Below are 25,539 nucleotides of genomic sequence, written 5' to 3'. Positions count from 1 at the left end.
TTCTTGCAGTTTCCAGCTGAGGCCTTGTGGGCATGAGCTGGTGTCCGAGACAGTTCCCAGACTTGGCTGAGTGTGGTGATGAGCATGGAGTTGGGGGGCAGGGGTCCCTCCTCATAGCCTGGACATTGGGATGGGGGTTCTCGACTTGGAGGCACCTCAAGTCTAATTTCAACAACTCCGTATGTAAGGATAATGCAGCAACAGATGTTGTCAGGGACTTGTCAGCCTGGATGCAAAGCCCCATCCCTACCCCACCTTCTGTGGGCATCCTGACCTGACTTGTGGTACAGGGGTCAGATCCCTTTACCGAGGGAAGGAACTGAGGCTCTGAGAGGTGGGGCAAGGAGATCAAGGCCACTGGGTCTGACAGGGGCAGAGCCAGCACTTGAACCTGGGTGCTGGGTCCTCGTGTCAGACTCTTTGCCCTGAACCGTGAGAACTGGATTATAGAGAGGGCTGAGTGCCAAATAATTGATGCTTTTGAACTGTGGTGTTGGAGAAGACTCTTGAGAGTCCCCTGGACTGCAAGGACATCAAACCTGTCAATCCTAAAGGAAATCAACCCTGAATATTCATTGGAAGGACTGATGCTGAACCTGAAGCTCCAGTACTTTGGCCAACTGGTGTGAAGAGCTGACTCATTGGAAGATCCTGATGCTGGGAAAGATCGAGGGCAGGAGGACTAAAGGGGGTGTCAGAGGATGAGATGGTTGGGTGGCATCACTGAGTCCATGGACATGAGTTTGAGTGAGCTCTGGGAGGTGGTGAAGGACAGGGAAGCCTGGTGTGTTGCAGTCCATGGGGTCTCCAAGAGTTGGACGTGACTTAGTGACTGAACAACAACAAAATGTGGTCTTCAGCCGCCATCTCACTCCTACCCCCAGGCTTAGTGCCTATGCCATGAGCCTCTCCTACAGTGAGGTGTCAGGGGCCATTGTCTAGTCCCGAAGCTATTCATATCTCTATTCATAATTCTACCATTACATATTCATTTCTTTGGCCATAATGTTTTTATGTCTCTTGAGTCTTAAGTGCTGAGGCTTTTATACACCCCACCTGACTTCCTTTGGGCCTCTCTTGGTTTTGTGGAAGCGTACTTGTTATAAACTGGAGAAGGAAATGGCAAAGTTATAAAGTGAATTCTGGACATGTTTTAAGAGTCTTGTCTTTAAAGTTCCCAAGGACGGCTCTTCCTGGTCCCAGGTAGTCGGGCTGATATCTGTGCCCCTCTGGTTGCAGTTCTGACGTCCTCCCATGTCTCTAGGCCAGTTGTGTGCCAGAGTCAGCTCTTTCTGGCTCATTGGGAATTCTGCCAGCTGGGTGTTAACCCTTTGGTACATGAAACAGGCCATGGCGGGAGTATTTACACCACAGAAATTGGCAAATGATGTAGCTACAGATCAGAGTTGGTTTTTCTTCCTGGAGAGCAGGGGGTTGGGCAGGGGGCTGCATACATTATCAGCGTGCCCCTGCTGTGTGGCCACGTGTCTCCTTTTCCTGAAGAGGTCAAGTGTCTTCAAACGTGTCTGTTGTATTTTCACTTCTCGTTATGACACGTTTTTATTTCTGCCCATTCTGTTTGGTTCTCTTCCAAGTTGGCTGTGTGATTTTCTTTAATGGTTTCCTGTCCTGTGCAGGACCTTTCTATCTTGAGGTTTATTTCTCTAAATAAGGTGAGCTTAGCTGATTGATTAGATTTATTATCCATCAAATCCTCTCAGAATCCCAAAGCTGAGGGGTCACTTCTGCTGGTTCTCCTCCAGCTGTCTTTCATCCTGGTGTGCCTGGTGTTCTTCCACAATGGCCGCCACCCTTCCACAACCCATGGGGCAGTTCCCAAGCCTGGGAAGAAGGTGTCCTTATCCAGAAAGACTTGGCACTTGCATTCTCCACTCATCTGAGGGTGTTATGGATAGGATCACCTTGAACCAGGGTGACATGCCTGGACCCACTGGGGTCCTCACCCGCTCCTTCTCCTGCTCAGCACCAGAACCACCTTCCTTGTAATTCCAGCGGCTGGAGAAGGGAGGTGGTTTCTGGGTCACCTGAAAGTGTCGTCTCCTGGGAGTCCAGCTCCATGGGGAGGGAGGTGTCTTCTGTTAGACTCCTCCTCTTGGGCAGTTGCTCCTCTGGGTCTTCTCAGGTCTTCAGCAACTTGAAGGCGTGACACTTTTTTGTTGTTGTTGTTTCCCATGAGAGTGTGGATCTGAGTAACCTACCCACCAATCATCAAAGCAGACTGTGAATGAATACATATCTTTTATTCCTTCAACAAGCCAGGCCTTGGGAGCTAGACCCTATGCCGAAGCTGAGGGGTAAATCTGCCCCAGCCAGTCCTGCAGCCCCAGCTCCCTCAGAGACCGCGTTCTGGGTCCTGGCTCACTGGAGACAGTCGAGGGTACCACGTCCAGGATGTGTAGAAGGCATGCTTATGCCAGCGCCCCATGTGACTGCTCCTCCTGGGCGGTGCAGACATGGTCAGCAGAAACCACGGTGCAGAAATGCCTCCCTGCAGACCCTTGCCCAGGGACTGAGCACTTTTCTGTCCCCTTCGGGAGCCGTCCAGGTGGAGGGCAGGCGTGAGGAAGTCAGGGTCAGCCCCCAGTGGCAGTCCCAGCCTGCCGCCTCGTCCACGAGTATTAAAATGAACCTGAGGATGCTGCCGAGGTTGGGGAAGGACTGCAGGAGCATCCTCGGCCAGCACACAGTAGGAGCTCAGCAGGACTGTCCCCCCAGCCCCCTGGATCACTCAGCAAATATCATCAACCAAGGCTCCTGTGAGATGTTAAAGTGACCCAGAAAAGGCCCCTGTCTTCCTACTCCGGGAACTGGAAATAGGGTGGTCCTGGAGCCGATCAGGAGAAGGAGGGGGTGAGGCCCACCCCGTGCCAGACGCTCTCCCTCTTGGGGGACCCGTCGGTCACCTAAGCAGACAGACCCAGCCTGGAACCAGCATTCCAGCTCACACCCATGTGGGACCCCAGTGCCAACAGGAAGAGCAGGCAGGACCCAGGGCTGCCAAGAATGCACCCGGTCATTAGGGACTGACCAGGCATCACGTGCCTTCAACACATTTGCGGAGAACACGACCTCTCCCACAGAGCAGCCCTGGCATCAGAGACCCTCCGAGTGGTGGTATTATCCTTGGAGCTGAGGAAGCCTAGGGCACAGGGGGGAAGTTGACCAGGCCCCTGTGGTGGTCAGAAGTCTGGCCCAGGCCTCCCACCTGGCTCCGTGGCTTCCTGGCCCGGCGGTGCTCGGGAGCCATCCTGTGTGTCCCTGCTGTGCACACACGCTCCCCACAGCTCCTGCTGGACCATGAGCCAGGGAGGGGTGCACACACAGGATGCTGTGGGGGCGCCCCCACCACCCTCGGGCCTGAGACTAGGCACCCCTAATTCCCTGATGGCAGTGACGGGGCCCTCTGGGGTGGGCGGCAGCTGTGGGGTCAGGATGGGCTGGGGAAATGTGCTGCCCAGGAGCCCTCTAGGGGCAGCTAGGGAACCCAGGCTCGGCCTCACTGAGGCCAAACTTCCAACAACCTAGGTGGCTGCCCTTCAGCAGAGATGGGTGACCGTGACGCACAACACGCCGGCTCAGGCAATCGTGGGGACGAAGAGGGAACCTTGGCATCCTAGACCACCAGGAATCCCCCACGGGGACGTTTTTGCTTGCCCTGTGAGTCCCTTCTTCCTTCTAAAAGGAAAGTGCCAGGAACGACTGTGGTGAGGTCGCTGTTCCAGTGAGTTGAGCCGGGAGCAGAGGTTTAACCCCGTCCAGTCTGCCCTGGGCGAGCCTCCCCCCTCCCCTCCCCCACCTCGGACGGCACAGTCCTGGTCACTCTTCTGGGCCTTCTTGGCTCTTTAGGAACTTTAAGGTGTGGCGTTTGTTATTTCTTGTCTTGGTCCAGCATTTGGTGGCGGTCCATTGCAAGGGCCCTGACCCTGTCCCCTCCCCGAGCCCCTTGGCCCTCCCCATGCCCACGCCAAGGCTCGAGGCCCCTGCGGTTCTGTGGCCTCCAGACTCCCCACCCGAGGGGCCAGTCCGGACAGAAGCCACCGGTCTGGGGCTTCCAGCTGGGGGAGGGGACCAGCATCTTATTGTTTCTTCCTCCCGGGAACAGACTGCTGTCAGGCTAGGCACCAGGGTTTAAAACATCCTATATGTGTAAGAACGAGGACATCCCATATGTCCACTGAGTCCCACGACCCTGTCCCGATCCTGCCAGATGTTTTTCTGGGAGGGACCCTGTCGCTCACGTAAACAGCTGAGCGTGTTTTCCCAGGGATGTGGCCTGGGCACTGCTTCATGACTAGTGTCGAGAGAAATCTCCATGGACTCGGAGGAATATATTTTGGGTCTTTGCGTGTGGTTGAACAGAGCACACAGAAAGAAATGGGAGCTGTAACAGGAAAGACCGGGTTGGCCGTGTGGGGCCATCCACGGTCATTCCCAGGGCCCCATGTGGTCATCCCCGCGCCAGGAGCCCCCAGGCTAGAGGCATTGCTGCTTCTTGTCTCGGTGCCACAAGGCTTCCTATGGTAGGGGAAGCGGCCTCCAGCTTCTTTGCAAAGAGAGTCTGTGCAGGGGTAGTCTTAGTGGCCTCAAGGTCATGGAGAGGTGGCATACCCCAGCCACGGGGTGGCGGGGTTGCTGAGAGCACCAAGATCTCCCCCCAACTGTGAAGCAAGTCACGAATGGCAAAGATTTGCAGAGGAGCAATAGGTGGTCTCTGAGAGGCTGAGTCACTCGCCAGAGACAACACAGCAGCAGACCGGGACTCCGACCCAGGTCGTTTAAACCACGGCTCCCTCCTGTGCCCATCTGACCTGCCCCTTGAGGGCAGCAGGAAGATCTGGGCTCTCCTGGCCTGAGCAGCCATGCCTGCCTCCCTTCATCCATCCTGAGATGTGTCCATTCCCAAACCATGTGCTGTTTCCCCCAGCCCTGGGCCATCATGTCAGGCTCCAGGCTCCCTGCAGGTGAGCGCCACACCCACCAGCACACCTTGGAGCCCTGCTCATTTGGTCCCTGTGCCCGAGTGTCATCCTAACTGTCTTCTTAAGGCAGCCTTAGGACTGAAGTCCTGGAGCCCTGCTTCTTTGAAGCTCCCTGCACCAAGCCCAGTCAGGCTCTGCCCAGGGGCTTCATGACCAGTATGGTGGGCTGAGTGGTGGCCCCGAAAGCCATCCATCCTTCTGCAGCCCACAAAGATGACCTTATTCCAATGAAAAGTCTCGGCAGGAAGTAAGTTACTGACCACTGCACCAGATCACCCGGGATGCATGAGGACCCTAAATCCAATGATGGATATGCTTGGAAGAGAAGAGGGAATGATTTGAAGCACAGAGCCACCCAGGGGAGAAGGTTTGTGCAGATGGATGCAGAGGTCGGGGTGATGTGGCCACAAGCCCAGGGAGGCCTGGGGTCCCCCAAGAGCTGGACCAGGCCAGAGGGACCCTCCCCTGGAGCCTCTGGAGGGAGCTGAGCCCTGCCCACACCTTGATCACAGGTTTCTGACTCCAGACCTGGGGGCGAATGAGTTTGTGTTAAAACTGTCCAGTCTGTGGCCAGTGGCTGCAGCCACCCCTGGATACTGAGAGTGAATTGCCGGCTCCAAGGTGAGAACAGTGGCAGGACCAGGCCCCCGCCCCACACACAGAGACACACAACCTTGTCATGAGGTTAAATGCGTTAATACGCACAGATGCCTGAATCAGGGACTGACACTTGGATCTTAGCCCCCTTCACCTCTTCCTCCTCGTCATCATCACTGTCATTGTTAGAGGCCCTCATCCACTCGTTCAGTGGACACGAGGTGCTAGTGCACGGCCCCAGTGTGTGCAGCGAGGCCAACAAGCTGGGAGGCTCCGCACAGGACTCAGCCTGCCTGCTGGGTGAGTGGCCCGCACGGGGCCTGTGCAGTGACACGGAGGCCCTGGGAGAGGCTGAATCCTCTGGTCGTGGGAGTCACGGGGGCCTCAGCATCAGAGGTGGAGGGGTGAGCCAGGTTCATCCACGGGGGTGCAGCCCTTCACTCAAAGTGGGGGAAGAACGCCATGTGTCACCCAGTGTCCAGGAGGCTCCCCTTGCCCTGGTGGGCTGTGGGCACAGCCTTGGATGACCAGGAGTCTGCACCTCAGTAGGGGCTGAGGCTGGCACTGAGTGAATCTTCAGTGAGGTTTTTTCCTTAAAAACCATCCTAAGTGACTTTGGCTCCATTGCTTTTTGCCAGAAACCTACAATGATCCCAAGAACTTTGTACACTCCAAGAGTGGTGACTGGATGTGGAGCCCAGCACAGACCCAAGTCAGTCCTGCCCTGAGTCCCACGGGCCAGCCACACCATCCCCCTTCCATGGCCTGGCTTTCTTCTGCCAGGACCTTCAGAATGGTGGAAAGGCAAGTGTGGCCTCAAGCTGGGGGTGCCCAGCGTGGGCTCCTAGCCCCTGGGAGTTCCCTTGGGACATCTGGTGGACCATAGTCTCCACTGCCGTCGGGCAGCTCTGTCTCGGGGAATGTTGTGTTTCTTTGCTTTTTTTTGTGATGCAGCACCCCAGTTACTCTCGGGGCAATTGGGAAGTCTGCTGGTGTTACATGCTCCTGCCTTAGATGGGGAACATTATTGCTGCATTGACGCTGCTCACTCCATACTGGGAATCTGTTAAACACAAATGGCAAGCAGAACAGAGAAAAACAGAAAAAGAAAAATGGAGAGTTGCTTGGTTGCTTCAGGTCTCACCTGTGATTAAGAGTGTGTACAGCCTGCACATGAACCCGAGTTCCCACACCTGCCAGCTATAAGGTGCCAGGCCCTGATTTTAGAACCCTAGCTTCACTAAGGGGTCACTGACAGATATAGTTTTTGTGTATTTCAGGTCTACATTGTGATGACTTGATGCCCATAGAATCATGGAATGATTGCCCAACATATGCATCGCCTCACACAGTTAACTCTGTGTGTGTGTATCTTTAATGTTCTTATAATCCATGGAGAAGGCAATGGCACCCCACTCCAGTACTCTTGCCTGAAGAATCCCATGGATGGAGGAGCCTGGTGGGCTACAGTCCCTGGGGTCTCTAAGAGTCGGACACGACTGAGTGACTTCACTTTCACTTTTCACTTTCATGCATTGGAGAAGGAAATGGCAACCCACTCCAGTGTTCTTGCCTGGAGAATCCCAGGGACGGGGGAGCCTGCTGGGCTGCTGTCGACACAACTGAAGAAACTTGCAGCAGCAGCAGCAGCAGATGGAGCTGGATGCCATGATCTTCATTTTTTGAATGTTGAGTTTTATGCCAGCTTTTTCACTCTCCTCTTTCACTTTCATTAAGAGGCTCTTTAGTTTCAGCCCCTGGAGGCATTTCTTATTCCCCTTTCTGTCTTTTCTCCACCATGAGGGGCCCCATTTATAGTTTTTAACAATGTAGTTTAACAACAGGCTCCTTCGATATATTCTATACTTTTTTCCTTCTTATATATATATATTTTTAACCTATCTATCCTTCAGTTCACCGATCCTCTCTGCAGCTACGTCCAATTTGATGTTAAGCCCAGAGACTGAGTTCTTAAATTCAGTCACTGTTATTTGAAAGTTCTAGAATCGGTTTTGATTCTCAGACGTTTTTCCTTTTGTCAAGTATATTTTTGAACTGGTGAAGTTTGCATCTGATACCTCTAGCATACCTCTGATGTGCTGATATACATCTGATACCTCTGGATCTGTTTCAGTTCTTTTTCTCTTTCCTGTTTGTTGTTACACCCTTTTTGCTTTTTTTGGTTGCATGTTGGACATTATCTATGGAAAACCCTAGAGTTTCTGGTGATGCTGTCTTCTCCAGAGGTTCCTCTGAGGCAGACCTCTAGTGGGGACAGAGCTGTCTGTTCACTCAGGGCCTGAGTGACTTGAGGCTGGGTTGTCCTTGTAAGCTGAGTCTCAGCAGCCTTCACCCACCTTCCCCCTGACCGCAGGGAGGAGCCCTCCAGCGTGTCCGTCTGGAAGCCTGGGGTGCTTCCCATGGCCTCCCCCGCCCCCTTCTCGCCCAGTCCTGAAGCCCACCATCTGTCTCCCAAGCACCAAGAGGTGATTGATACTCAGCACTCAGCCGGTTTGGGCAGAGTGTTGGGTATGTTTTCTGTGCCTCCCTTTTCTTAGGGAGCTTAGGCTCTAACATCCGGACTGACTTATCAGGCCTGAGCTCGAATTTTTGTCTTCCCAGCCCAAGGAACCATCCAGAGCTGTGTTAGCCAGTACCCTCTACTTGACTTTTTCCCTGCCTTTTCTTCCCAGAGTCAGCTTTGTTCAGATGCCCCGAGGGAAGGAGTGGCCCTCTCAGTGTCCAGCTCCCTCACTGGGCTTTTTTGAAATCTTGGATTGTGGCTGCCTAAGGACCTCTTTTTAAAATGTATTTAGCTTCTGTAGCTCTTGGTAGGCTGACCCACAAGCTGCCTGCGTCTATAACTGCAAGTGGGGAAGCCCTCGGTGTCTTCTCTCATCTGAAGCCACATGTAAAATTCACAGTAATTATATTGATCATCTTTGATACCGGGGAAAACAAGAACCAGAGGTCCTCGCTTAGTACCCACGGTTGTGTTTCTGATCAGAATCCCCAGCTTCCCCGGGCTGTGTCAGCACCACTTGAACTTGGGAAGAAGGTGAAGCAAGTGGCCCATGCGGCCTGGGGACAGAGGAGCCGGTCTGCCCTCCTCTCCTGCCCCTGACGGCCCAGGGCAGGCCTTGCGATGACGGGCTGCTGGTGGTCGAGGAGAAGGCTGAAGAGCCAGGGGTTGTGTGAACTGTATTCTGTGACGTGGTCACGTGTGTGTTTTCTTTTTCAGTTTGAAAAAATGACTGCTTTTAGTCTTCCCTCCAGTTTGACTTTAAGGTTGAAAATGAAGATTTTATTCTTAAAGTTGAGCACAGTGATTTTACAGTCTTTTTGAAAGCAACAGTTGAGGTTTTAAAAAGACATCTCAGAGAACTCCAGCAGATAAAGCGAAACAAAAAGAGAATGTGTTCAGGGTGAACTGCGGGTGGGACCCCAAACTGTACTCTGTCCCTCCCAGAGTCCATAATTGCTGAGAGGGGTGGATATAGGGCCCCAAGCACCCTGGGGACGGAGGTCCTCAAGTGACAGCTGAGGTCCCGGCTGAGCCAGGAGCAGTGTGGCCTGTGCCCTGGTGAGTGGAGAGCTGCGAGGCTGGGAGTGGGGCCAGGAGAGGAGGTGGGAGACTCGGGCGCGGAGGGAGGGGCAGCACCTGGCGGGGTCTGGGAGGCGCTGGCTGTCGCGGCTCGAGGCAGGGACACCCCTGAACCTCCACCGTGCAGCTCCCCCAGAGGCAGAGTTGTCTGGCATCCCAGGGTCGAAGTTAAAAGGGCGAGTTCGCAGCAGATTGACGAAACTCCTGTACCCACTGTGGGTTCATTTTAAGTGCCTGGAGCGAGGTTGGTCAAGCCCTTGCTGAGCTCGAGTGAGGGAGTCATTCAGGGAGGACCGAGCTCAGGGTGAGAGTGAGGGGCAGCTAGCACGCTGAGTCCTCCTCACCTGAGTGGGTTCTGGGGACACCCTTGAGTTCAGGGGTGCCCTTTCAGTAGCCTCACTGGAGGCTTGTTTGGGGGGTGAAGGAGGCAGAAGCCCACTTAGAAGACGTGCTCATTCCTAGTGGTGGTGCTTTCTGAAGCAGTTTATACTATTTGGTTCGACTGTGAACCAGTATCCTTGCAGGGTTATGTTTGACGGTGGGCCTGAGCTGTGGGCACGGCTTTCCTTCTCCCACACGCCACACTCACCTGACATCTTTTTGGCAGCCCCTCCCCCATCTCTGCACCCCTGATGGTGGGCTTGAGCCCAGCCCCCCTGTTACCATGGAGCCCTTGTGACTGAGTGGGTTCCAGGTTCCGGGCTCCTGGGAGACATGCTGGAGGCAGAGCCTTCGTGCCATTTCTTCTAGAGACAGCAGTGCTGATGGTCATAGCGTGAAAGCGGTGTGTGTGAGAGCGGTGTGTGAGAGCGTTGTGTGCGAGAGTGGTGTGTGAGAGCGGTGTCTGAGAGCGGTGTGTGTGAGAGCAGTGGTCGTAGTGTGAATAGTGGTGGTCGTAGTGTGAGGTCGGTGGTGATAGCTCCGGTGCTGAGCTATCTAACCGTGAAACAGCAGTTGCCCCCGAGTGGGGGACTGCCCCCATCCACAAGGATGGGTCGCAGAAGGGCCCGCCTATGGGCACTTTTCCAGTGCTGCAATCCCAAGACAAAGGCCAAGACAAGGAAGACCTCGGCCTCGGCCCAAGTTCTGGAAGCGGAGTGGACTGACGTGAGAGCAGCCAGGGGCTGGGCCCGTCGGATTGGCCCTTACCCGGTGAAGCACTGGGGCTGTGTTTCATTTTGTTTGCATGGTTGTGGGCCCTGCCGGGGGTCCCTGCCAGCCAGGGCGTTTTGCCCTTCTGGGCAGGATCGACCCCAGCAGGTTGACCTTGTAAGTGGTTGTGCAGGTGCTGCGTGGAGGATGGCCGGGGGCCCCACCAGAAGGGAAACGCTGGCTGGAGGAGTCACTGGGGCACGTGGATTGAGCTATAGAGTCAGTCCTTGAAGCAGAAAGGCTAAGCCCCTTATCACCTCCCATCTTACAAAACACAGAACAGTGTGTCCAGTATTTTAATGATGGCTACCTACTGCTTACATGTATAACATACACCCTCATAGCTTCACATGTCTACTACATGCCTCTTACAAGTGTTGGGCAGTGTTCTAGGTGCTTAATACTCAGTGTGTAGTAGGGGATATGCAGCCCAGGACTTTTTTTACGTGTGCGAGGAAAAATAGAAGAATGAAAGATGCCGTGTGGTTCAGTTTGAGCAAGTTCACCACGTGGACGGCACCGCGTGCACGAAAATTGTGATAAAATACATAAAACATGAATTTAACCTTTTAACCAGTTTGTTGAATGACTGGGTGACTTCAGTGGAGTCAGGCTAACAGATGGCTGTGGGGTGCCATCAGCCTTTTTCCCAGAGGAACACTCCAAAGCCTGGTGGCCTTGTAGATCTTCCCTTTCTTCTGCCCTCTCCCCAGTGGTTCTAGGTCACTGGTCTGTGTGTCGTTTAAGAACCTCTTTGTCCACTTTGTTGTTAGGTTTATGTTTAGGAAAGTTTCTCAGACTTCCCTGGGTCTTGAGAAGGCAGGCTTGGATTCCGGGTTCTCCCCTGCCGCATGCCTGCCAGGTCAAGGTGGAGGCTAAAGGCCGGTCTGAGTTGTGGTGGTCTGTGTGGTCTTGGGGTCAGCGGACCCCTCTTCTCCGGAGGGGCAGGGAGACCCTCTGTGTGGAGCCTGGAGAGACTTGACAGGGTCAGTCTTCAGTCTCGCTCTCTTTTTAATTTGTGTTTGCATTTAGTTACTTACTCATTTAACTGTTTTCTAGGAGTTGGCATCCCCTACGGAAGAACTCAATGCATGCCGAGAGCAGCTTCTAGCAAGAGAAAAAGAGATAGCCGAAATGAGAGCCGAAAGGAACAACACCAGGGTCAGTAGGGGGATTCTTACGTGTTGACACTTGCCCCGCGGGGGTCACCACTGGGTTCCGTGTTGCTGTCTTTAAACTCTCTCTGGTTTTCAAGTCATTTTTCACATCTTCCCACTGAGCAGACCGGGGTGGATCCGATCGGGGTTCTCATACTTTGCTTCAAATTTATGATGAGAGCTAATATAATTTTAGTACATTTGAGGGGGGAGTTCTCTTAACTTACATTTTTGTCCATGCTACAGTGTGTGTGAGGTCGTAGTTCCCCGAACAGGGATTAAAACTCAGGACCCCTGCAGAAGTGTGGAGTCTTAACTACTAGGCCACTGGGGAAGTCCACTCTAACTTTAGACTGAACTGGTGGGATTCCAACTTGCCTTAGCATGGTTTTGGTGTTAGCGTGAGGCTGAGAGGAGTTATCGGCCCTGAATTCAAGTATGAGGTTGAAGGTGCTCCTTTGGCCCTGCCCTGCAGCTGCTGCTGGAACACCTGGAATGCCTGATTTCCCAATATGTGCCATCGCTCCGGATGACGATGGGCAAGCAGCAGGCGCGGTCCCCAGCTGGCATGAAGAGCGAGGTGGAAGTGCTCAAGGCACTGAAATCACTGTTTGAGCACCACAAGGCCCTGGACGAGAAGGTACCAGCCACCCGGCTGTCCTGGATTTGTACACTTGCTGCCTTGTTAGGTGGATGATGCATGTATTTATGTAACTAGTTGACTTTTGAGCTTCTTGAATTCTTGTAAATACATTTTTTCTGTAAGAAGTCAGAATTTTATATGGTTAAAAAGTGTTGCCTGTGTACATGCTCAGTCATGTCCAAGTCTTTGCGACCCTGTGGACTATAGCCCACCACGCTCCTCTCTCCCTGGGACTTCCCAGGCAAGAATACTGGAGTGGGTGGCCATCTTCTACTCCAGGGGATCTTCCCGACCCAAGGATCGAACCTGCCCTCTTGCATTGGCAGGCGGACTCTTTACCACTGATCCACCTGGGAAGCCCCAGGTAAAAAGTATTAGTTGGCATAAATGTCTCAAGATTTATTATATTCTGTATATCAATTTGCAATTAAAAACTAGGTAATAGAATTAGTTTAGGAACATTTTTTTTCCTCTCTAACTTAGAATTTAAAGCTGTTAATAAGCAGAACTTCTTGACATTAAGGTCAAAGAGATGCATTAAATGTCTTCTGTTACAGCAGCCGTGTATTGGGGTGAGTGTACACTAAGAAGTGCACTAAAGTATATACACACTTCAACACACAGTGACTCGGCCCCTTTTATTTCAGTTGAGAGTGATTACGAGGCGCACTTGAAAGGTGTAGTTTGTCAGAAGAAGAATTAGGTGCCACACACAAAGAGAGGAGTTTGATCAGTCATCGTGTAATTTCAGTGAAGGGTTTGTCATTTGTATCCTTTCATTTAAAAAAAGTATGAAGGCTGTAGTGGACGTCAGATGTTATTTATCTTTCTGATTGAGGACCCTCCCACTTGGGTTATTTTAATGACTAGTAAACTAGACTTGTGGCTCAGAGCTGCAGGATCTCTTAAGTACCCCTTTGTCCAGTAGAAGACAAATTCTGACTCTGATCACCTGGTTCTCTTTGGGATGGATAGCATCACCATGTATTTTCTTTTTATGCTGTATTTTCAGTTTTGAGTTGAGTTTTTCCAAATGGAGTTTTGCTGTCTTTACTAATTTCTTTATTTTGATTCAAACTTTTGGTTTTAGCTGATGATTCTTAAAGAGAAGAAAAACCCGGAAAAGATACTGATGGATGGGGTGCTTGATGTAAATCCCAAGCAAGAAAACATGCCAAGTGCCAATGGAAAGGCAAGTCCTCGGTCTCACTCTCTGTCTGGTTCTCGTCTTACCATCCAGTCTGTGCGGGGCTGTTGGGACCTGTCACCAAAGCACCATGTAGTTCTGTGCGACTGTGAGGGTCGTGTGAGCTCCAGAGCACAGAAGGCAGTTTTGACCTCACCGGTTGCCCGGAAGTGCTGTGTTCCCTCCCTCCCAAAACAAGGCTGTCTAAGGCTTCCTTTCCCCCTTAGAGAACCCGCGACGGCTCTCTGGCTCGGGTGATCCAGCTCCAGGAAATCATAAACAACCAGTTGCGAGATCAGAGCCAGATGAAGGAGCTCCTGGCAGCCCTCTCTGCGCAGGTGACAGACCTGGAGGAGGACTTGGACACGGCCAGGAAGGATCTCCTCAGGTCCGAGGAAGTAAACGTGAAACTACAGCGGGACGTCCGAGAAGTGAGTGACGGTGGACGTGTTTGTTGTCCTGAGGTGGAATGTGGGTCCCTTGTTCTCCCGGTGGTCTCAGCCTTGGGATGGCTGCGTGAGCAAGAGCAGAGCTCTGGCGAGACCACGGCTGGTGGCCTCCCTGCCTCTGCGTCGAGGTCTCGGGGTAGAAGAGGCCTGGTCCAGACGGTCCATTGCAGTGGACCAACATAAGGGCAGCCCTAGCGCTGTGCTGCACCCTGGGTGTGGACTGCTCATTTCTACAAGTTCTAGGGGGCCTAGTGTGTTCCTTTTTAAAAATTCATTCATCCGTTCATTCATTGATTTGAGTATAGTTGCTTTACACTGCTGTGTCAATTTCTGCTGTACAGCAAAGTGAATCAATCATATATATATATATATGTACACACACATATCTCCATCTTTTTTAGATTTCCTACCCATTAACTTCACCACAGAGCACTGAGTAGAGCTCCCTGTGCTGTACAGTAGGCCCTTACTCACTGTTGACTTTATGCACAGTATCAGTAGTGTATGTGTCAACCCCAGTCTCCCAGTTCATCCCCCTACCTGCCTGTTGAATGTATTCCCGATGATGCTGAAATTTCCTTCTGATTCACTCAGGCGAGTCTGGTGACGTCTGTGGAGCCCGTTCTCTCGGAGAGATGGGAGCATGCTGTGTGGGCTCTGCTGAGGCAGCTTGCCTGGCCATCTTCTCTAGTTTTCTAAGGTTCTGCTCCTTGAAGGGATGTGTGACAGTGACACCGGCGGTCAGACAAGACGAGTGGCCTTTGCTCACCCTCAGATCCTCAGGCCCGTGCTGTGTAACCATGTAGAATCATGATGTTTCTGGTGGTCATGTCTGCGGGTGTCATGATTTATGAGAAACTACCTAACAGTCAGTGTGAAAACAGAAGTGTGCTGGGAGCTCAGGCCTCCTCCTGTGAGCCTCAGCTTTCCTTTGTACACAGGCAGACAGTGCCCACCCTGCCCCACCCCTCTACCGTGAGACCGTCTCAGAGAGAACCCCTCCAACATGTGTTCCAGCAGGTGTACTTGTTTAGTAGCTTGGTGTGAGTAATTCTGTGTGAGAACTCAAAACAGAAGTATTTGCACATATTTGTATAACCTGTTCACATTACTCTGGCAATAGGAGGAGATTAGGTGGCAGAGTTTAATATGTAGAGAATTCTGGAAAAAGCGTTTTTAAGACCTTTCACTTTTAATGTTAGGACAACACTGGTTACTTAGTGACTACGGAGGGACCTGAAATGGATTTTGAGCTGGCAGGCGGGAGTTGCACCAGCAGCAAGTTCTGGTCCTGGTGTGAGCATTTCAGGCATGTGGTGTAACTCTGCTTTAGAAGAACTAGGCTTGAGCAGGCTGCTTCCAGTTGTGTTACACTTTGACTTCTGTTTCCACTCACTGATATTCTTACTTTAATTTTGAGGAAATTGCATGAGATTTTTTCCAACTTTTACCCGAGGAAATGAGCCTCAGAGCTCCCTGTTGGATCTGTTGAAGGTCCCTCCGTGTTCTGGGTCAAGCCCGCCTGTATGGTGTAGGAGACAGAGGTCCTCATTTCATGCCAGATCCCTTCCCTCCTGGAATTCTTGCAATGACAGGGTAGTTTAGTGTACTTTTTGTTTGCTGTTTGGGTTTATTATGTAGAAAAGAAGCTTGGTAAATCGAGTGGCGAGACAGACATTAAGACAGATGGGTGCCATCGTGGCAAATGTGACATTTGAGGTAGGCGCGTTTTTGCTCACGTCTAAGAAAACTGCCATGTCTAGGAGTTTAATTTTGAGGATGCTAATTTTATGTTTGATTTGAAACTTAGGATTTAGTCCAGCTTTTTTACTCTTAAGTGTGCTGGAGTATTCCACAATAATGACTTACTTTTCTCCTCTGTAATGCCCGGTGTAGGCCATGGCCCAGAAGGAGGATGTGGAGAAGAGAATCACGACACTTGAGAAATGCTACCTCGCCGCACAGCACGAAGCCTCCTCTGTGCATGACCTTGATGATAAACCTGAAAAGGAAATCGCAAATAAGGATTCTCTGCATCGACAGGTAATGGCCTTTACTGACCTGTGTCTGACTTTTATAGTAGTGAATACTGAAGAAGGAAGGTAAAGACCTTTTCATGTGACTCCCATGTTGGAAATCAAGTCCCAGTGTAAAGTTCTTATGACCCGAAAATACTGTGTTCAAAAGTGTGGATGTACATCATGATAAATCAACTGTACTGAAAGGAAATCCAATGTTTAAAAATTGAGGGTGACTGCAACTTACAGGTTTGAATGATTTGGGATTTGGTTTAACCATGTTGTGGAATTCCACTCCTGACGCTTTTGTTTTACTTGAATCTGTTGACTTGTTAGCATTTTTTCTGAAAGAGCAGAGAGCAGCAGGGAACTTCATGGCAGCTGGCTGCCTGTTGGGAACTGGGGTCAAAAGGCAGGGTTAGAGCTCCAGTCTGATTAGGGTTGGTACTTCCTATGGTTGGGTGAGCTTTACTCGCTCCTGTTCCCATGTCATCTCAGATAATCAGGACTTACCCAGGAAAACCAAATCTGGCTTCTCCAAAACAAAGTGAGTCAATCTGGTGTGTGACAAAGTGTATCATTGGCCCCACCACAAAAATAGAATACTAGAAAGCCATTGAAATTTATGATGTGGAATGCTAATTAAGAACATTACGATATACAAAATAATGGCTGTAAAAGGCAGATCAGAAAATACTACGTACCATATGCTTTTGTTTTCTGAGGGTTTTAAAGCATATCATATTGTTTATGTATGTACATAGAGTAATACATACAGAGAAAACATAAGAAAGCTGCTTAGAAACAAATGCTAACCTCTCAGGAACCCGAGCGTATAGATAATTTAATTTTTTTTCCTTTTCAAAAAAGAATCTGTCTAAATGTTCTACATTGAAAGTTTTTCAGAGTAAGAAGATCTGTTAAAAGAATAATCGTGCATTTACAAATATTAGTTGACTGGCATTTCACCAGGCACACTCTGATCAGATCTTTGTTTCAGAGGAGATGAAAGCCATGTTTTGGCTTACAAGCCCGTGGCCATCTGCGGTCGGTAGGGTTCCCTTCAAATGATGATTCTGGTGATGTTTTAAGAAGGGTCAGTACTGAACCCTTATTCCCTTAACTTGTCAATAAGAATGAATACACTTCTACAGATAACTGATCTTCTTTAATATATAAGAACTTTTTTTTTTTTAAGACTTCTTTGGGGACATTTAGGAAAAGCAAATACTCTGGCAGGAGGTGTTCTGCCCACTGAGACCAAGCCCAGGAACACTGAGAGAAAAATTACCGTGACGCAGCTCGCGAAACAGAACTAATCCAGTAGAGACGTGCATTTAGGTTTTGTCTCAGCTTACTAAAAACAGCAGAGGCTACACCACTTGGCCTGTTTGGATGCTCTGCTCTCCCTTTGTAGGAGGAGGATGAAAACCGACCATTGCAGGAGCACCTGGAGCTGGAGGAGCAGAAGCTGCAGCAGACGCTGCTGAGGGCGGAGACGCTGCCTGAAGTGGAGGCTGAGCTGGCTCAGCTGGTGGCCGCGCTCTCCAAGGTGCTGCTCTGGGTCCCTGGGGGGCGGGCGGGGGAGGGTCTGTTCCATGCTGTCCCGCCGTGCCCCTCCCCGTGCTGCTCAGTCCACAAAGGAGCGCAGACGCGGGGGGCGTGCTGCCCGGCTGGGATGGGAGCGCGCCCTGAGTGTCAGACAGTCCCCGCTCCCGTGTCATCGTTCCGTTGATTTCCCTCCAGTTTTGTCCCCTGTTCTGTGTGTCCCCAGGATACTTCAGCTCCGAGTCACTGCTGCTCAGAGTTCAGTCAGCAACTCAAAGCCTAGCAGGATAGAGAGCTAGAAAAATCCCATTCTCGTTTAAGAGATGGCCAAAATAGCTCTGTAATGAACACAGTTTTAAGTCTTTATTCATACATTGTTGAGTAAGTCACAGCGGGGCACGGTGCAGACCCGGGGCCCCACTCCCAGCTTGCAGTCCCCGGGAGCCCGCGGCTGAGAGGCGTCCCGGAGACGTGGCGCTGCTGGGGGCATGGTCCCCATAGCCAGCCAGCCACCCCGTCCCTCTGATGGGAAAGGTGTGGCCCCGCACTGTAGGTGGGTACTGGCTGGGCATGGAGAGGTGGGCCCGTGCGGGCGCGGCTGTCCGGAGCGTTGCCCGGAGCTCAGTGAGCGGCTGAGGGGCCGGCCAGTCGCGGGAGGCCGGTGGTGTCGGGTGCTCGCAAACCCAACCAGAGCAGGGTCACTAACAGCCGCCAGGGGGCACCCTTCTGCCTGTGATCTTCCTCTCAAGGGTTGGTTTCTTCTCTCCCCTGACATCTCTGCTGTCTGTCCTGGGTCGTCCTTGTAGTCTGAACTTTGGTCTTCCGGAAGCTCTGTCACTAAGGAGGCTAAACTGTTGGAACTTATCTCCCAGCTTAGGAAGGTAGAACGTGTGTTCTTGTGAGTCCCGTGCTTGCCACTGCCCTGCCAGCGCTGGCTCAGCACAGACAGTCTGAGGAGGGGGTGCAGCGGCCGCGGGTGTGGGGCCCGGGGCGGGGACGAGCACGTCTCCTCTCACGAGCCGGTCACCAGCACCCTCCGTCACCCACGTGTCACACGCGAAGCCGCGCTGGCTGCTTGAGCAGGCGTGCGGGCGTGCCCCCCACGAACCCGGAGCCAGTGGTCTGCGCAGAGCATAGCCCGCTTGCGTCAGGACAGGGTCGTTGCGAGAGGAGCTGACGCTGTTCTTGGCCGACAGGTGGAAGAGAGACACCGTAACATCAAGGAGAGGCTGCGCCAGATGGAGGCCCAACTGGAGGAGAAGAACAAGGAGCTGCTGTGGGTGCGTGTGCTGATGGGGAGGCCGCGTCTGGGCCAGAGATGCGGCTTGGGCAGGGGCCGCTGCTCCCGTCTTTGCCATCGAGTGTGTGTGTGTAACCCTGTCTGCTGATCCAGGCACCCAACCTCGGGAGCAGGGCCAGATGTGGTCGCCCGTAGGTGGTGGGCAGGGGGTCCCCACGTTCAAAGAGGCTGCTTGTTGCTCTGAACAGCCAGGCGGGGGAGCTGCTCGGGATACAGTTGGACCTTATGAGTGCCCCTCAGACAAACCTGAGGGTGCCAGCCCGAGGCTCATTGGTGCCCAGGTGTGGAGGTGTTTGCCTCGGACGTGTCGCTGGAGTCCCACATGCCCGACTGCTGGTCCAGACATGGTGTGTGTGTGTGGGATGGCTGCTCCTAGGCAGGAGGAGAACCGTAGTTCCGTTGTGACAGAAGGCCCGTCAGGAATGGGCGATGGTGGGGGCTCGCATCAGAGAGTCCTGAGAGAGGTTTCCCAGAAGGGTTGGCCACACGGCGATACAGACCATTCAGGAAATGGAGTGGGGATCCCAGGTCCAGCCTCAAGTGTCAGTACTGTCCCCACCATACCTGTGTTCTTGGGGCTGACTGCAGAGCCTCACACGCGGGCTCCCAGGGGGCTGTGGTTCTGACTCCCATCATGAGACCTGCAGTGAGGCTCCCTCCCTGCTGAGGCAGAGAGGTCAAGTTCTCACAATCAGGGATGCACTTCCTTACTTTCAGAACTGCTACTCAGAGGCTGTTGAGATTGGGATGCTGTTTATGACTAAGCCAATTCAAAGTCAAGTTTTGTTTTGCTTTAAAAATATTGGAATGCCGATGCCTTATTGGGGAAGCTGTGACAGGTTTTATTTCCGTGGGCTCAAAAAGGGGTGGCCGAGCCCTGGGGAGGGGTCGTGACAAAGACAGAGGGTGAGGGTACTGGCCACGGGGGATAGGGAGCTGGCAGGCCAGCACCTCGAGGCTGCCCCTCGGTTGCTTTGAAGTCATGTCTGGGAAATCAAGGCAGGACCTGGGTGAGAGTGGGGCAGTGGGGGGAGACTTGTGGAGAGAAGGGTGTGAGGTGTGAGAGCGGGAGGGCGGCACGGGGCCCAGCAGGCACTCTCCCATGCGTCTCAAATGACAGAGCCGCCCTCGCGGTGTGAGGGGCCATCCCCAGAACAGCCCGAGGGCCTGTGCCCCGAGAGGAGAGCCGCAGAGGGGCTGGCCCTCCCGTCCCCTGGCTGCCCCTGCTCGCTCCTGTCTGTGCGTGTTCAGACTAGCCTGGGAAACGGAGGGCTGGGAACCCGCGAGGACGGCACTCCCCGGTGAACTAGTACCAGTGATGACCGCTGAGGGGGACCCAGCGGCTGTGGAGCTGAAGGATTTTTTTCTAATTTTCCTTCAGCCTGGCTGACGGAAGCATGGATGTATTTTTTTAATGTTCGGTTTTTGTCTCTGACTCCATCAGCCCACCCTTGTGAATAACCTCATAGGATTGCCTTCCGTCCACACTAAGACCTGAGTGTCACCGGGCCATCTAGGAACTGGATTCTCCTCCTGCCCGTTTCTTCAGTTCTGCTCGCTTAAGAGATGGCAGTGTCTCATAAGCATGGCCCATTTGTCCAAAGTCAGGGCTTCCATGTAAAATTGTGTTCAGTTCCTGACAGACTTGAGCTGCCCAGAATGTCGCTGACGAGACGTGGTCCTCTCGTGCCCAGGTGCAGCCCCTGAAGGATCAGGACCGGGAGCACGGGCGGCAAGCCAGCGTGCTAGCCAACGTGGCCCAGGCGTTCGAGAGTGACGAAGGCACGTCTGACGGCGAAGGCGACGGGGTCACCCTCTTCAGCTCGGCCGCTCTGCTGTCGCCCAGCGGGCAGGCCGATGCCGAGACTCTGGCCGTGATGATTCAGGAGCAGCTGGACAAGATCAACGAAGAGATCCGGTGGGTGCGCCTGAGCCCAACTCCCCGGAAACTCAGTTTCTCTGAAGAGCTGTCTTCTGCTTAGAGAAGTCTGAGTGTTCCATAGTAAGAAAACTGACTTCAGGTCTGCTTCAAGAAGTTTCCGTTCTGAGATTGCCCTTGATTATAGAGCTCAGTCAGCCAGGGCATTCTGTCCAACGGGTGGTGTCAGCACTCTGTGGGGGATCATTGTGGGGTGTCCCCCCCTCAGCTCTGGGCCCCAAGGTGGGTGAGGTGCCGAGGTGGTGTCCCCTGCGGCCCGTGCACCCTCTGGCACTGAGGGTTCATCCTCATGTGTCCCTCGGAGCCTCCCACGTTCTGGTGAAAAGCCACCTGGAACAGAAAAGCTGGGGTTCTGGGGTTGGCAAATTCCCACTCAGATCTGCATTTCCTTTTTAACTTAATACAGTATGAAGATTGGCTTGTTGTAAGATAGTGATATGTTACTGTATGTCACTCTCAGGACATGTGTTTGAGTTTTTCTCATCTCATCAGTATATATAAAATGTTTTCTTTAGACACAGTCTTGGCAGTTCTAACAGTTTACAAAACAGGATAGAACCCAAAGGCCCGCCTCGTGGTGAGCAGGGGGCCTTGGGTCTGGGTGCAGCCGGGTGGCTGGGGGCCCCGAGGCCTGCCTGGTGCCACACCCGCGCACCTGTGCCTCCTGTCCCGAGTCCACGTTCAGAGTGGCCGCAGGCCGGTGGCCCTGCACAGGGCCTGGCAGAGCTGCTGCTCAGATTGTTCTCGTCCCGTCAGCCCTGGCCGAGGTGCCCGTTCCTGCCGGTCGAGTGCGGGGGGCTCGGGCAAAAGGCAGGGGTGAACGCCACAACCAGCAAACACAGATGTGCTACCTGCACTTTTGACGCCGAGACAGACTGCTTTATGGGCCGTGTTTGAGCACAGACAAGCTCAGAAAGACTGTCTTTTGCATCCCCATAGGAAATTTGGAATGGTTATATATTAATATTTTTATTTTTACAGCAAGTTGTCAGGTAAAAGTGATTTTTCCTTATGCAACAAGTTGACTTGATGTAAATGGTAAATTCTGTCCATCAACTTGTCAACACTGAAAAACTTTCAAGATGTATAAGTAGAAGTGAAACTGGAGAGTTTACTACCTGTAAGGATCTTGTATTTTAATTTGAAAAGCATTTTATTTGCATAATCATGTATTTAACCTGTATATAAAATCATCCACGACACATTAGGGGAGAAGAGCAGTAACTGAATTCTAGGTTAATGCAGCACATTGACATGAATCCAGAAACTCACACAAAGCTGGCGGAGAACTTCAAGTGATGCATTTGTACATATACAACCTTAAAAAAAAAATTAAAAGATCACCTCAGCACTTCATCTGGTCTGGAGACTCGTGTTTAGAAACTCTAGCTTGCTCGTGAATCGCTGTTTTGGTTATACAGAGTTCCTGATTCCCAATGGAAAAGACTTGAGGCACTGACGTACATCTCTGCCCTGAGAGCAGGGAAGGTAAAGGTTGTCAACTTCAGGTATCTCCTCACACGGAGAGAGTCGCCACCCAGACCCCATCAGAATGGTAGAGTAAATAGGTCAAATCAAACGTGAATGATCAGGGGCCACTTTGTAAGACTCAATGATAAATTATTCTAAGTTTGAGACTATTCCAAAGAGGGAAAGTTGAACCTTTTTGCTGAGATGTTAATTGAGCAACTGTTCGTGGAATTTGCTAATCGTGACACAGAATGCAAGCCCAAATTTGTTGTCCAGACACATTCCTCTGCTGACAAAGGCAGGTGATGATTTTCTTCTATTTTAGGTTGATCCAAGAAAAGAAGGAGAACACGGAGCAGCGGGCCGAGGGGATTGAGAGCAGGGTGGGCACGGGGAGCTCAAGCAACCTTCGTCGTTTTAAATCCTTGAACTCCCTCAACCTGAATGCCACCTCCTCGCATGCTGGCTCCTGCCTGCCCAGCAGAGGGCGCTCCAAGCCCCGAAGGAGGCGGCACAGCCTGGCGCGGAAGGTAGACAAGCTGGGCATCATGACTCTGGTATGTGTCGGCCTCCTCCCTGCCGCGTCCCTCCCCGAGCACACTACTTTTCTTTTGTTTGTTTGTTTTTTCTCTTTTTACCCAGAAGAAAGTCAGGTACATTTGCTACGCTCAGAGGTCTAAGATTTTTAAAACTGCCTAGTCTTTCATCAGGCTTCCCTAGCGGCTCAGACGGTGAAACATCTGTCTGCAATGCAGGAGACCCGGGTTCGATCCCTGGGTTGGGAAGATGCCCTGGAGAAGGAAATGGCAGCCCACTCCAGTATTCTTGCCTGGAAAATCCCATGGACCGCGGAGCCTGGTAGGCCACTGTCCATGGGGTCGCAAAGAGTCGGACACAACTGAGCGAAATCATTCCATAATCGCACAGCGACAAATTAGTCTTGATATTTGGACCACCATTCCATAATCGCACAGCGACAAATTAGTCTTGATATTTGGACCACAGGCTTAGCACGTCATCATGAACTCAGCTAGAGCCTGCCTCTGTAACGCTGGGCCTGGCCTGTGCTGGACACAGCAGCTGCAGGAAGTTGCTGTTCTCAGGGAGCAGACCGCTTCGTGAGAGTAACCTTAGGCAGCTCTCACTGCACGTGGAAACTGGGCGGCACATTTCCCTCTGGGGATGCCTGGCTGCAGGGTGCAGGGCATGCAGCGGGAACCAAACCAAGAATCTACACTGGTCTGCTTGCTGATGGGCCTGGCCGCGCGCTCAGGCCAGCTCTGCGTGTGAAACCAGGTTAAAAGCCCGGTGCCCCAGGGCCCCAGGGAAGAGGTCGGGCTTCTTCACTCTTCCGAGTCTGAAAACAGGATGACGACCTAGGGCTTTTGGTGACAGAGTGTGCAGCTCTAAAGCACGTGTTCCAGCTTTCTTCCATGTTTAGCTTAGGTTTTGGGAGTGCATTGCTGTTTACCCCATGAAATCATGTTTACAGCACTCTGCTTTGTCACTGCACTTGTATTATCCCTTTTTTTGTTGTTACCACCCATTTCATGTTAGCTGCATTGTTAGTCAGCATATAATTAAATTAACTGTGAATCATTTTAGCGGCATGTGAAGTGGTAACTAGTCCATTTTGTGGTCTTTGGAGACACTGTTTTTCTAATTTGCATCTTTGGCTAAGTAGTTGATATTTAAAATTCTTTGACGATTTCTCTGTGGTTTCATGCTTGATTTCCTTCCGAGTATTTGTAGAAGAACAGTTCTGTATATTTTGTCCTGTTGTTGGAGTTCTCTGACGGTGTGTCTGCTTTCATCATTGGTTTTGATTTCCTGGCTCATCCTGTTGTCTGCTTAGTGGTTGTCAATCCAGACCCCAGCTTCCCACCACTGCCCCCCTCGCCCCCCAGGCTGTAGTTTACCCATCCATCTCCCCTTCCCCGTCCTCCCACCTGCTCTGGTCATAGCAGTGTTGTGGGTGCACTTAGTCGGGTTTGTGCTTTGTCTTCATGTCTCATTAAATGGTGTTTTCCCCCCAGAGCAGTAAGTTTGAATTAGCCTATCACTATGCATTTACAAGCATAATGTAGATGGATCCTCAACTACATATCATGTGTAATTCATAAATGAGATTATCCTTACCTATAGAAATGATCTTCTTAAGTGTAGAATTAATGGACTTTTGACACAATATCCTTTCTATTTTGGTGCTTGTATTTAAGACTATAAATCTCATCAGCTTTTGCACAGTTAATGTTTCTACTAGACTCTTTAAAAAACTATCTTCTATGGTGAATAAAATGTAAAGACTGCACCTGCTATTATGCTAGCTTCCATTCTTACATATTTTCACAGGGAACCTACTTTAATAAATTTATTTTGAGAAATTTTACATCAAATTCTAGGTAAGCGTTTTACATTAATATCCAATAGGTGGTTAGATTTGTTCAGTGTTAACATAGGTATTATGGTAACTTCCTCATCAGTTAAATCACTATTTTAAAGTATAACATCTTTTTTATTAAGAGAAACTAACTTATAGAGAAGTTTGGCTGAGAATAGACAACTGTTAAGGCCCTTTATTGTAGAGAATGCTGTGCTTTAATAAATCATGATGTTGTAATAGAACTGTATCTTCCTGAGTAATAATTTATAGTGTTTCTCTAGTAAATCTTGAATAGCTTATTTCACTTCTGTGGTCAAAAAAAATGTTCTGTTTCTAGTTACACGTTGTCTAAATCTTCATCTCACTTCTATGTTTGCCATCGTTTTGGCTATACTGTGTTTGTCTATGCCGATTCTTGAAGTTTTAGCTTCAAAGTCACAATACATCTGGTTTCTCTTCCTTTCTTTGCATGCATCTATCAGCCTAGTGATTTAAGGAAGCATTGTTGAAAGGTAAACTATTTAGTAATTTAGCATGCCTTTGTTTCTCTGTGAAGTATTAGAGAGTCCTTATCATTTTATGTGAATGAACACTGTGTGGTTATGTACTGGTGAAGAACTGACATTTTAATGGAAGTAATGAAACTCACCCACCACTTAAAATATGTTGATGGTTCTGTTGGAAATAGGTCATTCGTTGGGACGATTGTAACAGTTTGCCTCTATCCCACTTGTTTGCCTTCTAATCATCTCATGCTTATTTATAGTAGACATAGTATTATTTATTATTTTTAAAATTTTCTTTACTTATTTTTTTGGCCATGCTGCACAGCTTATGGGATCTTAGTTCCCCAACCAGGGATCAGACCGGTGTCCCGGCAGTGAAAGTGCCAAGTCCTAATGTCTGGACTACCATGGAATCTCCGCTTAGAGTTTTTTTAAAACAAATGACTGACTCAGAGCCATAGATGTTAGATTTGGAGGAAGCCAATTTAATGATGGTGGGTAGCAGTGTGCAGGAGACTCTGTGCGCCAGGCACCGTGTCAGATGCTTTCCGAGTCTGTCATCTAATCCCGTAGACACCCAGGTGAGG

At 51.1% G+C, this 25,539-nt stretch overlaps 1 protein-coding gene and 1 pseudogene across 2 annotated transcripts in view; one reads left to right on the top strand and one right to left on the bottom strand.

The window, feature by feature from the left end:
• The window catches only part of LOC147367345 (liprin-alpha-1-like), a 39,434-nt gene that overhangs the window by 8,952 nt on the left and 4,943 nt on the right, over positions 1-25,539 (top strand). For both annotated transcript variants that reach the window (XM_086416287.1, XM_086416286.1), the window contains 9 exons: positions 11,413-11,514; positions 11,986-12,150; positions 13,244-13,345; positions 13,567-13,770; positions 15,685-15,831; positions 17,224-17,358; positions 18,551-18,634; positions 20,349-20,572; positions 22,389-22,620. In XM_086416287.1, the coding sequence (XP_086272413.1) occupies positions 11,488-11,514; positions 11,986-12,150; positions 13,244-13,345; positions 13,567-13,770; positions 15,685-15,831; positions 17,224-17,358; positions 18,551-18,634; positions 20,349-20,572; positions 22,389-22,620 (1,320 nt within the window). In that variant the 5' untranslated portion in view covers positions 11,413-11,487. The remainder of the gene's footprint in view (positions 1-11,412; positions 11,515-11,985; positions 12,151-13,243; positions 13,346-13,566; positions 13,771-15,684; positions 15,832-17,223; positions 17,359-18,550; positions 18,635-20,348; positions 20,573-22,388; positions 22,621-25,539) is intronic.
• LOC147367346 (uncharacterized) lies at positions 17,508-18,489 on the bottom strand (annotated as a pseudogene).

The sequence above is a fragment of the Bos grunniens genome, chromosome 8, assembly GCF_055505025.1.
Source record: "Bos grunniens cultivar Pamir isolate PY7600 chromosome 8, Bosgru_T2T1.0, whole genome shotgun sequence".
NCBI classification, from domain to species: Eukaryota; Metazoa; Chordata; class Mammalia; order Artiodactyla; family Bovidae; genus Bos; species Bos grunniens.
This window is presented reverse-complemented; position numbering and strand designations above follow the sequence as displayed.